Source organism: Anomalospiza imberbis, chromosome 12 (genome assembly GCF_031753505.1).
Source record: "Anomalospiza imberbis isolate Cuckoo-Finch-1a 21T00152 chromosome 12, ASM3175350v1, whole genome shotgun sequence".
In the NCBI taxonomy this organism is placed as follows: Eukaryota; Metazoa; Chordata; class Aves; order Passeriformes; family Viduidae; genus Anomalospiza; species Anomalospiza imberbis.
The window spans coordinates 11,963,040-11,978,287 of NC_089692.1; the positions used below are offsets into that span (position 1 = coordinate 11,963,040).

Below are 15,248 nucleotides of genomic sequence, written 5' to 3' on the forward strand. Positions count from 1 at the left end.
TCCCAAACAAGAAGCAGTGTGTGCCCGAGGGCAGTGCATGCTCTGTTCCAGAAGGTGCTGGCTGGAGATGCTGTGTGTGCTGTGCATGGCACAGTTTGTTAGGGATTGATAAAAGCAAACACTCACCACTGTCAGCAACTTTGGTAGTGCACACAAGAACCTCAGGATCTTGCTAAGTATGAAACTAATTAGAAAAATTGCTCAGAAACATATTTCCCTGCCAGAGTGACATATAATCCTTACTGTATAAGCTGGGCTGTATTAATGGTGCAGAGGCTGTTGCTTTATAAGCTAATGAACTCCACTGCTCTCTCTGGAGGCTTTTTGGCAGTGTTTGTTGTCTGCTCTTTCGAAAGCTTCACCTTTCTAAAGAGGGTTGTTGGTACAGTTAATTTGTTTCCCCACCAGGCAGTTTCCTGCCCATCTCCCTGGATTCATTAGATCTTTATTTAAATATTACTTTCTTGCTGTTTTTACCATAATTGATGGGGGAAATGATCTTTTCTTATCTCCTATTATTTGATAAATAATTTGTCCTTAATTTACTCCTTTTCTTTCACAATGGCAGTGGACATTTTCATTGAAACCCAGATAATGCTTTCCACTTCCCATTTAAACATGTGTAACTTTACACTTTGAACAATTAAGCATAAGGAGTCACCCAAAGAGGTAATTTGAGCTACTTGAATTTCAGAAGGAAGTAAGAGTAGATTCCTTTGTTCTCCCAGGAGTCATCCCTAAGCAGGGCTTAGATACCATGCTGGCAAAACAAGTGTGTGCCTCTAATTTGTGAAGGCACAAATTAGCCAGGGTCCAGAGTAATTTTCTTAATTGTGTTAAAGCCTAGTTGACTAAATTTGCAACCCTGTCTTGGGCAAGGAAAAAAACCAAATCCAACCCTGTTGTAAGCCCTGCCTAGCCACTGATCACAACTGAGTAAACACAGAGTTGTTGGTTAAAATAATGAATAGACTATTTGACATCAATTTTTTCCCCTAGGAAAAGCAGTTCCATGAAAAGCAGCTCTGCAGTACCTGCAGGGTTTCTCATGTGGCCCAAGTCTGAGGGAGCCACCTGTGCCAAGACAACACTTGGTGTTCTGCCACTCAAGCTGTGGTGGCCCTGCTGCAGAGCCATGTCTTGGGCAGGGTGTGCAGTGGCACAGCAAGGGGAGCCAGCAGCTGTGAGCAGCAACAGCTCCCTGTGCTTGGGGGAGAGGGAAAATGGCACAAAAGGTTCTGTTCACTAGGACTCTTCTCTTTTGCCTACCCTGGAGTTGCTGTCAAGGGCCACAAGTACTTCTAATTTGACCACAGTAAGTAAAGCAAATTGAAAAACCTGAAGGAGGAATATTCTAAGCACAAATACTAAAATCAGATTTAAGTAGTATAAATTCATGATGATACAGCTATGCCGACATCCAAAAAATTAACCATTACCTTTATGGCTCCGGCTGCTAAATGAAAGTAATTATACAAGTAAATATACAAGTGATACTGTTTTTAATAGGCACTCTGATAACTTATAAATAGTTACTTATGTCACATACACAGTGTTTGTGAATGAAACGGGGTATTTAAATTTAGTGCTGTTAAAAGAAAAATGAAAATCACTTCCTGGTTGAGTGAACTGTAACTTCTTGGTTTAGTCCAGTCAGTAGTTATGTCTGTCTTCTTCTCTGACACAGACAGTTTTATCTCTGACCTGGAATACCAGCCATCAGGTTCAACAGAGAAATGGACTCAACATTCAGCACTCATGTCCAACTCCTTTGTGGAAAATCTAGAGGGTGAGTCTGCTTACTGAAATGCTTCAATGTTTGAAATTGGAGCACAAAGGAAAGGGGAAAGTGTTGTAAGAGTTTTAAGAGCTGCAAGTGAAAAGCACTTGTAATACTGAAGTATTGCTATAACTGGACACCTGTGTATTCTGAAATAGTTGGAAATTTAGCATTTGTGAACCAGGTGTACACTCATTCAGTAAAAACCTCCACTCAAGGTATACAGAGCTGCCACAGAACTTCCTGAGTGCTGTAGGGTCTAGTAAAACAGCAGAAGAGGATATGAAAATCTTACACCAAATATGGGCAAGGTAGAAAAGTGGCCAGTTAGTTAACTGAGAAATTTGGAGCATTTCTCTTTTTCAAAAAGATGAAGCAATGTCAATTTAAATTGATGGAATGCAGTGGCATGCACCACCAGTCAGAGTATTGGGAATACAGGTTCATAACTAGATTTAGAGTTGAATGTGCACTATACATGGGTAAGAATATCTGGATTTATTATTTCAGCTTCTTTATTTCACATGTAAGCAAGATAATTAGGCCCTATGACTCTTCTAAATACTAATTATATTAAAAATTATTGCATGGTCTGTTGGTCTTGTTTGTGTTTGGACTTTAGTGGTTTCCACTTTATTACAAACATGCCTAAAATGCCAAAGAACTATTCTGTCCTTTTTCTTTCAATACATGTACATATACCTTATAACCACTTATAACATGTTCTACTTTCTCCATAGATTTTTAAAGGTTAATAACTGTAAATGCACAGTAGATTTGGTAATGGTGAAATAACAGAGCTCTTCATAAAATTTTCACACAATTACTGTATAGACTGATCCTAGGTTTGCTTATGAAACTGAAGTGAACCACACTGGTCTTTTGCCAGCTTTCAAGAAACTTAATTCTGCTTTTCTTACCTATCAAAATGTTATTAGTAAGGTAAGTAGCTCCTCTTTGGAATGGCAAAGTCAGGGAAAGGACTGTACACCAAGCTGACATTCCTATGTCTTGAAACAGCAAATCAATTAGTAAAATATAAGTTGTACTTTAGATTATTTCAGTGTTCTACACTATATCCTGTGCAATTCAGAAACTGGTAGGTTCAGAATAATTGTTGAAGAGCAGGAGTTCTTGAAAAATGGAAGTTCAGGCTGATAATAAAATAACCCTCAAATACCAGTTTCCCAACTAAAAAATAACACATAGGCTGGCAACCCCCAAATTTAGGCCTGTGAAATGTATGCTGACAAATCCATTTTATAAAGGGCACACAAACAGAAACCCAGATAGAAACACATTTACACACAAGTGTTAGCATTTGACAAATGCAATTGAGAAACATGGCCTTTTTAACAATTAAAATAATGAGTATTTTATGTATTTGGCATAATGTACTGTGGTATGGTACAGGAGATAGGATTACAGAGGAAAGTAGGGTGGCTTTGTACCTTGAAGAATGCTCAGTGTCAAATCAGACAAGTTAACTGTATCCACTGCCAGTACAGAATTCTTACAAAGCCAGTTTTCAGGCTTAAATTAGGAAGAGCACAGCTTCTACATTATACTGCTAAAGAGGAGAGCAACTGCGACTGTAGTGTGCTGCAGGAGATCAGAGCATCTACAGGAAATAACTAATGGAAGACTTGAGTCATCCTTTATAGAAGGGGTAAGTGAGATGACTGCTTCAGGCAGTACCAAACACGAGGAGAACCCACATGGGGAAATACCTCTTTATTTGGTTGAAAGGAGTGTACAAAAACTTCTTGAAAAAATTAAATCTTGTTTTGTGGCAGTTTCAGCATCACAGGCTGTGACAAACTTGAAAAGACAAACTGTAGAAAACAATCAAGCTTTTGAAAATATAATAGGTGATCAAAAGGGTCACATAGTTGCAAGCAGTCTGCAGATTATTTATGAAGGTTCATAAGTGTGCAATTACTCTGCTGTGAGAGAGACTACAAGCTGCTTCCACATGCAGAAATCCGAAAAGAACATAAAAGTTATGAAGTTAAATGGGAAATGTGACCAACAAATGAGTTATTCAGTTAAAATTAGGTAAGTGATGTTAGAAAGTTTTGTGTATTGATGTTGACAATTGAGGAACTAGAGATTCTTGTGCCCAGAGTCCTTTGAAAAAGAGACCTGTTGCAGGACCTGTCTCAGTGTAAGGTGTCAGTAAAAAGGTTTCAGAGCAGTGACAGTGACAGTTGTCCTCAAGTAGATGACATGCCAGCCAGCAGTTCTGGAAGGGTAAGCAGCAGTTAACTATGAACTGTAATGTAGAATGTGATATGGAGCCTGGGTAAATGTGACACTGCTGCTGCTCAACTCTTTGGAAGGGTGAAAGCCAAAAACTGTCCAGAAACCTCTACAGCAAGATCTTGTGATTAAAGAAAACCAGGTAGTTAAAGTGGAAATTAGAGTAAGGGAAAGAATAAAACCTGCACTCGTCAATACAATGTTAACTATTCTCATTTAAAGGTGTCTTGAATTCAAAATGAGAACTATGAGAACTTGCTCAGTAGTGTTAAAAGTAGTCTTGAAAGGGTGAATAAATGCTAGGAATGTCTAGGGAACAGCAGAGAATAAGAAAATGCTACTCCTTAGACCTATTTTGTGGCCACATTTTGTCCCTGATGCCACAAAGGAATTAGATGAATGCCTGCTGTTGGATCTGCTAGAACTCTGCAGCCAGAAAAAGGAATGAGGAGAAATTGCCAAATATAATAAAATGAGTGGGGGGTACAGAAAAGGTAATGGAAGATAATTCCTGGGAAAGAAACCAGTAAGTGACCACCAAGTAATCCTGGGGCAAGTTTAGCACATCTAAAAAGCATTTCTACTGCTATAGGGGGTTAAGCTTTGCAATCTGCTGTCACAGAATGTTGCAGTTGACAGAATTTTGCAGAGACCTTAGAAGATCCCAGGGAGAAAAATCCAAATAGGAACATTTGGTGCAAAAGATACTGTCTCTAGCTCAGGAGTTCCCTGGAAAGAACACATTTTGGAGGCTGGTGGAACACCCTGGGGAAGCATTGTTGTATCTTGCACGCATCTCTGCTCTTGCCCATTGCAGCCCTAGTGGTCTGTAATCTGAACTGGTTTGCCTGAAGTTCTCCATGGAGGTTTTCAGGAAGTATTTTTGACTTAGAAAAACCTAAAATGCTTGGTAACTGCCAATAAAGATACTTGCTTGTCCTGTAGAAAGTAGATTAGTGGCTTCCTGCAAGAAAAAAGAGGTTACTTGTGTTATTCCCTGAAAGGCCTGTAGGTTCAAGAATTTCCTTTTCTTATAGTCTTATAAAAAATGCATATACTTAGATATACTTCTGTTTTCCTTTGTGCTCCAGTACAAAATACTTGTCTTTTAGCACAATGAGAGGGGAAATTAGATACAGAGCAATTCAGAAGCATGTTCGGTTTTGCTTGGCATTTGATTAAAAATGATAATGCCTTTACTTTTGATATTAGAACTTCAAACACCTTAAAAACACCTTAAGAGGACTTGTTGTTCTAAATTCATAGTTTGGGGGATTAATTTATGCAAAACATTCAGGAATTTATTATTAGAAGCACCAGCTTCTAATGATGATGTCATGCTTCAGTAACACAAGGGCTTTGTTCTGTTCCAATCAGTGAACGTGGATCACTTTCTGTAGGTGGGAATTTGTGCAGAGGAATTTCTGCAGAGGGGTTGGTCAGTGCTGGAACAGCTGATGAGATCAGCACCCATAGCTCTGGGTGTCACTCACTGCACAAATGGCTGAGCTGTTCAACCTAATGTCTTAAAACTCTGGATAGCAAATTGCACAGTTTGAAGAGCTCATCCTGAGCCTGGCTGTCAGGCAGTGGCTTTGTCATCTGTCCAGTGCGAGCCTTCAGTGACCAGAGGCAAAGCCCTCGGCCTCAGGGGCGGGGGGGCCTCGGTGCTCCAGCTGCTTCCACTTGTGCAGCGAGCAGGGACTGGAAACAGGCAAACAGAGCACAGTGGGAAATGGAAACCATGCGAAGAACCCAGTAAAACAGAGTAAGTGGTTGCTCTTTTTTTACAGCTTATTTTACAGCAGATCCAAAAGTCAGGGCTACTTCTACTCTGTTCTACGCATATTGATGTTAGGATGCTGCTTCATATTTTGCAATTTTTAATTTTGTAGGCTGGAGCCTCTATCTAACATTTGGTGCTTTCTTAATACAGTGTGTTGCTCCTTTTTCGATGCAGCACAGAGAGGGAAAAGCTTTGCAGTGCAATATTGCAGTATCATCAGTATTGACAAGGCCAATCTAATGTGTCTGTAGCAGATATTCTCCCTACCAATTTAACTTCTGTTCTGCACAATCTATTTTTAACCGTTAGTATAAATTTGCCAGCCAGCTTACATTCTAGATAAATACTAAAGGAGGAAAAGGTGAAACGATTGCAAATGAAGTAACAGCTGAAATTCTGAAATCTGGGAAAATTGCCAAAGAGGTCAACTACACAGACAGAGAAGAGTTGTTAAAATCATTTCAATTTCACAGCCCAATATAAAAAAGAGAAAGAAAAAAAAAGTTTTAAAAACCTGCTGTATCACATTTTGATCTATGCCATATCTGACAAGTTTTCAAAGTGCAGTTATCACCGTTGTATGGAAGAATATGCCACATGGGTACACAGGGCAGTGTGTGCACCCGTCTCTCTTTTCGTCTGCTCCAGTTGTCATTTCAGGATTTTTGACCTGGACTGTTAGCACAGAAAACACTTCGTAACATTTTTGATGTCATCCATTCAGTTGATAGTGATCATCCAGAATGATTCTAAGTATCAGTAGGTTCCAAATTATTACAAAATATTAGCAAGGCCTCTGTAATGATTCAGTGTATAAGACATTTCTGGTTTCTCTTGACTTGAGGAGTGAGTAGAGATCCAGGCTATGAGATCAGCAGTCAACACCTGGAACCACAGGTACCAAACAGGCAGGGACTTAACCGGAGGGGAGAGTGGACTGAAAAGTCAAGGTCCTACTTGCACAACTGTTCATCTAAAGTCTAATGAAATTGGCTCTCTTCAAAAAGGTAACAAAATATGAACTACAAAACATGCATGAACCTGGCAGAGCACAGAGAACATGAAAATCATCCTGGAGATCTGTAATGCAGAATCCCAAACAAGCTCTGCAGCCTTCCCCTGCAAACTCGTGCTGAAGGAAATGGTGTCAAGACAAGGAGGTCTAACAAAGCCATGCATGCTGCTTTCCCACTGTCTAGTTGCTAATGGGATGGCTCTTAAAGTTAAACAAAAGGGAGTATGAAATCTTTCTAGATATATTTTTAGGACAGAGTAGCCCCTGCAGCCCATATTCAAAAGTAGGAGAGGTGGGATAAGGTGTGTTTTTAAAAATAAGGAAATGTTCTTTTGTTTGTAAAGCATCAGTAGTAGAGCCTGAGCTTGACCTTTCTCAGAATTGTTGAAATTTGTTCCTCTTCCAATTTGTCACCTGAAAATATTGAGTTTTGCTAGACAGTATTGTAGAAAACCTGTATTTATGTGCATTAATTAATTTTTCAGTTTTAATCACAGACTGCTACGTGTTGTGTGCTTGCCCCTCTTTGGAAGAAGGTGACACATCATGCATTCAAATACTGACCTCTGGATTTCTCCTTTAGTCTTTAATACGAAAAGGAAAATGTTGTATGCTTTCACCTTCAGCCTTATACATTTTTATGCAGGATTTTATCTCTTAATGACTTACATGATTTACATTTTAAACTGCTTTAATTTATACCATTCCCTAACAGAAAGACAAGTTTTGATAATGCTGGTATTATATGAATATCATATGTGCCATGAAAGATTAGAGACTGATCTGAGCTGCTGCCTTCTGCAAGTTCTCCTTTCTTTGAAGCCTTTATTTTTACCCTCATCTGTACCTCATCTAAACAACGGAGAGTCTTCTGGAGTCTGCAGGCTCCCTCGAGTCCATTTGTTGGGTACAGAGTTCCAGACAGCTGAAAAGGACATCCTGGAAAGTACAAAATAGGAAGATGTGTTAGTTGGGAGGCCTAGGTCTGTGTAAAAACACCTTGGCTAGACACAGCAGGAAAAGCATTTCTGGCCTTTTCTTGAGGCCTGCAAGGTGTTCTGGCAGAACACTGATTTACATACTTATTTTGAAAAAAGCACACGTGAATACCGGTTTGTTTTATAAATTAGCAATTCTTCCAAAGTCACTGTGACAAGTAAGAATCCTCCACTAGAATTCTTCGTTGAAATGAAGACATGGTCCTGCATTTGCCTAGGAAATGGTAGGTGTTTCTGATGGAAATCCATGTAAACCAGAAAAATCTGTATTCACCACATGCTAAAAGTATTGCAAAAAAAACCCACTGAGCTACAAAACAGCTTCTTATAAACAAATCAGTGATTATTTAGAACAAAGCAACACAAACTAACCTGTAGCTTTAATATTCTACGTAATGACTTCTGCAGAAGTTTGGCAAATAAAACCCCATGTGAGCAGCTATTGTCTTCAGAGTAATGTGTTTTAAGGAGAATGCAGCGCCAAAGGCTACGTGCTGCTCAGTTAAACATCTCTGCCTGTGGGAACTACAAAACATTGCAGGACAGACCAGTTTGTGCTGATGGTGCTAGTACAGATAACAGATCAGCCATCAAAACTTAAGGGAAGTAACTAATAATTTCAAAATACTGAACTTGAAAATGTTATTTTTAGTGTTTTTATTATAGTACTTAAAAAGTTTTAGCAGTACTGAACAGCTGGGACACTCGATTTGCACAAAGCTACTGTTCAGTAGATAAGAGCTGTTAGAGGTCCTTAGAGCAAGCTAATGAATGCCCTGACAGAAGCTGGTGGAGCACAATTCTTATGAATAATCATCTATAATTTGTTAAAAAAAAAAAGTCGTGGGGTTTTTTAGCAGTTGTTTACTTATGTATTGTGTTGGCCTGATAAAAATACTTGGGAAAGTGCCCTACCTGCAGTCACACAATTTCCAGTGTCATTGTGCAGTTAAGTTCATTGAATTACAGGGTTTTTTTTTTTTTGAAGCCAGATGAATTGCAAATCTTGTAATGCTTGAGGGAATTGGCTTTTCCATGGTGTGTGACCTGTTAGAACCCTTGGGTTCAATACCATGTGTGTAACAAGCTGTCCTTGCACTCCTGAGGAGAAAACCATGGCAGGGATCAACTGGTGGATAACAAACACTTCTTGCATTACACACAGGGCTGTGCAGGGGGTGCTTTTAATGCTTTCCTGAGTGACTTTAAAGAATATAGACACAACCTCTTTTCAGAGCTGAATTTTCTAAGTTACATGGACTTCAGCATATTCACAATATTAATACATTTTCTTTCAGAACCAATTATGGATCCTACTGCCACGAAGGGCAATGCTCAGGCTGTTCAGTGCTATAAACACAAAGAGCAATTTATACCACCTGTAGATTGGTTTTCTTATGCTTCTACCAGACAGGAATGGTTGGTAGGAAACTAAATCCTGCTATGGAAAATTAAGGAAGCATTAAGAAAGGTGGTGAAGTGCATCAACACTGTTCTGCAAAATTGCCCAATGGAGAACAAAGTAGCAAAAGCCTGGGTTCCAAATCTGTTACAGAACAAAACGTTCTAAACATAAAAATGGTCCTTAGTCAACAAAAGGATCCATTAAATGCCAGTCTATAGAAGGTCCAAGCAAACTCGTGCCAGTGATTAAGGAAAAGCCTCTATAATTCAGCCTATTCAAAGACGTGCTGAGAAAGATATTATAACCTACTCCTCACTCAGTAATGGGAATCAACAGGACTCATTGCCTCTAACAATGAAATAATAATTTAGATTGTGGTTATAGTCTAATATTTTTGTAAAATTTGTCATTATTATTTAACTTGATACTTTTCATGTCCATGTAGAATGTTATTCAGTTGTCTTTGATAACATTAATAAGGTCTGTTTTTGTAAAGTAGACATTTCTATCACTGCTTTTATCACACTTAACCTTTAAAATGATAATTTTATCATCTTCTAACCTCAATTGTACTGCATTTAATTACATAGGATTTAGAGTCATTATAATTTCCAAGATGATAATTTCTTAATAACCTAGGTTAACTTTGTCGCAGTCATGGAGGTGGCCCTCACTTCTAAATAGTACAAGTTGATTTTAAGCTTTGCTGAAGTTGACACACATGGATACACAAACTGGCCTGTATATTAGTCCATCCTGAATCTTTACTGTAGAGAAATTGACTGATAAAATTTAGTTACTGTGGTTTCAGAAATGCGAGTATTCAGAAAACTGGCCCAATTAATAGGTATGTAGTGTTTAAAAAGAATATTTTGTTAACCTGAGCCCAAGTTCTTAGGAAGTTCTGTAGGTAGCCTGAAAGAGCCCGGAGTTGCTGGAGTTGTTTGTTGTACCTGTCACAGTCTTGAACAGAAGGAGTTCTGTGGGGAAATGTCGATAACCTGACCTGTGCTGTGCCTTTCAGTTACCTGTGTGTCATGAATGCTCATGTGCTTATTTTCTTCAAGGGGCTTAGGGAGTCTCCAGCATGGATTATGGCAGGATGTTTTTTTCCCCTTGCTTAACTGTTGCTGAAGCCAGGCTCCTCATTCATCTCTTGTTACGCAACAGCATCAAGACTTAGCTCTGAAAGTATTTATTTTTAAAAGGGTTATGCTGATGAGTTCTGCCTTTTGGAAAGCATAAAACCAATTCTTAATATTTCTTTTTTTTATAGTGAATGAGATCATAGGAAGAGATATGTCACAGATCTCAGTGTCACATGGAACAGTGGCCAGCCAGCCTGCACGTACATGTCCTGGATCTCTGGAGACAAGAATATCTGATGGAATCCAGTAATGGATAAGATAACGACTCTACAGCCATGAAGACGTCACAGTTTCTCTGAATATTTCTTCATCCTCTTCCTCTTTAGACTTACTGTGCTTCCAACTCTGTGGCCTTTATGAACTGGAACAGTGGATCCTTGCAAAGCCCTTTTAGTGGGTTACATTTTTGATGTAGAGACAGAGCATTTTAATTATAGTTCCTCAGATGCTGTAAAGAGACTTAAAATGGACACACAGAATCTACACAAGATATTTTAACTGTTTTAAAGTTACAAACAAGCTTTGCTTTTTGCATTTAAATAGAATACTTTTATATTTTAAGTACTTCAGATGTGTGGAGATGTTAGTTTGCTCTTATAATATTCACAGTCCTGAACGTGGAAGATTTTAATGCACATCTTCAGTGTGCTGCTTGCCCTTAGAGGTAGTATAGTTTGTAACTGATGATTTGTAACACCTTTTGGTCATTTTGGAAAGCCTTTAAAGCTTCTGTTGTTTAATTTTTTACTTAATAAGATCTTCCAGTGGCAAATCATACCTGTCATCTGAAGCCAATGCCGTGGAAGCCATTGTGTATATGAATACTGTAGTGTTTTCTTTCTTAGATTCATAGGAAGCAAAGCCAAATGTAGATCTGCACTTGTTTATAAACTGAAGATGTTACTTGATAGGCTGCAAAAAGACCATTCCATCATGAAAGTGTTGGGATAGAAATTACATTCCAAAATTTAACTTTTATAACTTTGTGGATAATCTTCCTGATCTTTATTAGCACAGGCTCCTTCTTGAAATAGCTTTTTCTCTTAGCAAGTTACATTTGTAATCAAATTTGAGCAGTAGGATTTTAGATTAAAGAACAGCAACATCAAAGCCGTGTTAGATACAGGATAAAACTTAATGTTTGCTGAGGATCTAAATATTCCATTATCCCTGCAGCATATGGTTTTGAAATCACCAATTCAGTGGCATTCAAGTTTTCAATGCAATAAATCATTTGATCACATCTGTATCTTTTATATGCTGTATGCCTGACCATGCCACTTGGAACTCCTAAGGAGATAACACAGTTCCTTAAATTCAGGCTGTTTGTAAATGTCAGTTTGCTAAAAAGTAATTTACTGTGAATTAGTGGTTAGGCAGTATGATGTGTCCATGTTTAATTTCAAAGGTGTGAAGCAGGAGCTACCAAAGAAATACACAAGATTCATCACAGCAGCAGTAAACTCTGTGCTGTGCTCTGAGGATGAATCTCCCTCATCCCCATAATCTGATGAATTTGAAACAATCTGTTTACATCATTACTTAAAAAATCTCTGGCCTTTCCAGTTAGACGCTGCGGAGAGGATCTGACACTGCTGTGGAGGCCACAGCCATTTCCCTCCTGCAGGAATCACTCATTTACGGCGCTTCCCCCCATGGAACACGCAGGACATACCAGCCATGGCAAAGGAAGGTCAGCAGTACAGGGATCCTCACAACATCCAAGGTGTTCCTTTCAGTTGCTCATTTGGGTGAGCCATGACAATCTAACAAAAATTAAGAGTGAATTAACACAAATAATTAGAAAATTGGAAAGTATACTTGCATTGGATCCAGTTCAGACAAGTGTAGCCATTTTAGCAGTTAACACATGGGGAGCACATGCCCTTTGTAGACTTCAAATGAATGAAGGGGTCTGACAGTGGAGAGCAGTGCTGAGTTACAACACCTGGGAGAGCAAACGCAGCTTCTTCTGCTGTTGTATTTTGGCAAACGGTGGGGAAAACTTCCCATTGAGCCTTTTGCAGGGAGAACCTTACACCTGGAGTGAAGTCAGTGCCCAAGCAATACCATAGCTGTAATCCCATCTCTGTAACAGCTGAATCATAAACTTTTAGAGACCATATATTAAGTGGGTAAAATTGTAATTTTATCATGTACTTCCTTTTAAGAGTGCAGCCTGAGGCTACTAACTTGGTGTTTCATAATTATTTCAAACAACTTAATGCAAGGCCACTATGTATCTGCTGGGAATCTTAAGCATCCTTTTTTTTGTGAATGTACCGTTCAGTGGTGCAAATCTTGACATTTGCAGGAAATAATTGGCAGGGCTGGAATCTGGAAAGTGTGATATTGTAATTGTCCCTCAGCAATGGTGCTTTACTCTGTCCTCTACTCGTGTACGTTAAAGATCCTAAAAAGAACTCACATGCTCAGAAATACATCTACTTCTGTTTTTAACACCGTCAAAACAAACCAAACCACACAATGCTGTAAACTATGTCATTGTCTCAGAGTGTGTGCTGGTGGCAAGGCACGTTCCAGTTTTCTTTCATGTGTTGGGTCTTTTGCATTAACCATTGTTTGTAGGAGAATTCTGACTGAAAAGCTTTTCATACTGTATGGGATGTATGCTCCTTTATCCTGCTGGTACAGACTCTCCTTGCAAGTTCTCCAAGTAGCTGGAATTCACACTGTACCTAAAATATAGGAGCCCAAACAATCCGGAGTTGCTATGCACTAAATTTTCTGATGCCTTTAAATACCTTGATGCCTGTAGACATAGAAATGCTTTCCTATTTAAAAATGAAATTTTAAAAAATATAGCTTTGGATACTAAAGCAGTTTTGTATTTGCCTTGTAAAAGCTTCAATACAAGGGTCTTAATTTTATTTTAGCTTGTGTGATAACGTAGATAAAGACTGTTAATCTTGTTTAATTTTAGTGGTATAAAAAGCACATGATCTCTATTGGACTATGCAAATTTAATTAAACAACAGAACCCGGCAACTGTTAATATTTTGTTGGCATCCACTTCCTTGTCCTTAAGTCCTGTCTTCTCCTTGAGTACTTTCCCAGAAATTTGTAATGACATAGATTATCCTGAAGGAAAGCCTTAATGATGAGGTAGCTTTTCTATAAGGAGGGTCAAAGATCAGTGTTTAGGGGAAAAAAAAAATAAAGGGGTAGCATAATAATCCAGGGGGACAGGGCTGAGTTCTGAAATTACCATTAACTAGGAATCTGAATTTCTGTAGTAAAACTTACCTGTTATCAGGGGAACTGCCACCCTTTTTAAACCAAAGAATGAGAAAATGGTTTTGTTCTGATACAAAGCTTTGAAACTCTATTTTTGATACTCATAATGGATGTCATTCCTTGAGGTTCAGAAATGGTTCAAATTGAAGTTTTATATTTAAAAATGTGGGACAATAAAGATTAAGTTCTAGATGTTTACAGAGCCTTGTATTGTAATTTCATGTACATTTTGTATTTTAAACATTTTTGTAAGTTATGATTGCAGTGCTACTTGCAGAAATAAAGGGAAAAACTTGCATTTAGGCTCTTAAATCATAGTGTCCAAATAAATAAAAATAATGCAAATACATTGTCATTTATTTGAAATGCAGATCCAGACACAGTGGGAAGAAACTCCATTTGTGAGGCAGTGGTAACCAGCTGTGCCGGGCTGGGAGAGGGGAAGTGAAGGACAGTGGATATTCCCCCTGCAAGAGTGGTGATTTTGAACAATGTGACAGAGAATTTGGGGTTCAGATTAGAGGCAGCAACAGCGAACCTCCACCTGTGTAAGAAGTGATAACAGTACTGGTACAGTATCAGTCTGCTTCCCTATTTGCAAGTGTCATTGTTTCAATTAGACAATCACAAAATTATTTTGAAAGATTTTTCCAGAAACTATTTTCAAGGGAATTCATAATAAACTAATTTCCATTCCTGAAAGGATATTATCCTAGGCAAGATGTAGTTAAACCGTTTCTGAAAGAAATGTGAAATTCCAACAAAGTTTAAATTATATGCCAAATCCTGGCTGATCAAGCAGTACCAAGGGAAGTCCCTGTGGGCACAGTCAGGTCTTAGGACGTGTGTCTCATCTCAGTGATCTTGGTGCTGCTGAAAAAGTTTTTCTCTCCCTTGCAGTTTCCTACCGGGCCCTTTCCTTACCCTTGGAATCCCAGTGAGGTGTGGGACTGTTCCAAAGCGAACAGGAAAGCAAAAGCTCCGGCCTTTGGCTCCCCTGCTCACCTGCCGGGAGGGAGCAGGGCAGGGGCAGGGATCCCGGCTTGCGTTGCCAGGAGCAGCGCGGCCAGGCTGGGGTTAGCGTCCCTCCGAGCGCGTGTCCCGGCCCATTACCTTCGGCTGCATTTAGCTATAAATACCCCAGAAAGGGGATGCTCGAGTGCCACGGAACGAATGCACGGTAAATATAGCCGAGGTTTAGTAAAAATAGCCCCGGCAGTTTGAAAGCTGCTCACATGTTCTGTAGGGTGATCACCCAGGGTATAATTAGCACACACCGACACCAGCAATTAGCCATTGACTGCGTCTCCTTTGCCGTCGAGTCAAGTCGCCTTTCAGATGCAAATGGGCTGGAGGCTGCTCCGCTCGGGCTGATGGGGTGGGACAGGAGAGGATCTGCAGTCACACCAGGGCGGGTAGAGCTCAGCACTGACACACGCACGGCTCTTATTGCTTTATTCCCGGCAGGGTGAAAACGTCGCTTCTACCTTGCAAAACACTGGTTTGGTATTTCAGGTAATCAGAGAAAAGGAGTGTCCTGTTAAAGTCAGCCCCTTTAGAAGAGTAACCAGACGTTAGCTCACTTAGGACCCAAAC

The 15,248-nt window shown here is 39.3% G+C and overlaps 1 protein-coding gene across 4 annotated transcripts in view; it reads left to right on the top strand.

Moving 5' to 3' along the window:
* The window catches only part of NFATC3 (nuclear factor of activated T cells 3), a 64,185-nt gene extending 50,188 nt beyond the window's left edge, over positions 1-13,997 (top strand). Inside the window, exons 10-13 of one of the 4 annotated variants that reach the window (XR_011003402.1) lie at positions 1,000-1,315; positions 1,688-1,789; positions 3,313-3,449; positions 10,523-13,997. Coding sequence is in view for 2 of the 4 variants with exons in the window: in XM_068202761.1 (XP_068058862.1) it covers positions 1,688-1,789; positions 10,523-10,644 (224 nt within the window). In the remaining 2 variants the exon portion in view is untranslated. The remainder of the gene's footprint in view (positions 1-999; positions 1,316-1,687; positions 1,790-3,312; positions 3,450-10,522) is intronic. The other 3 variants (XR_011003401.1, XM_068202761.1, XM_068202762.1) reach the window with 3 other exon arrangements.
* The last annotated feature ends 1,251 nt before the right edge of the window (positions 13,998-15,248 follow it).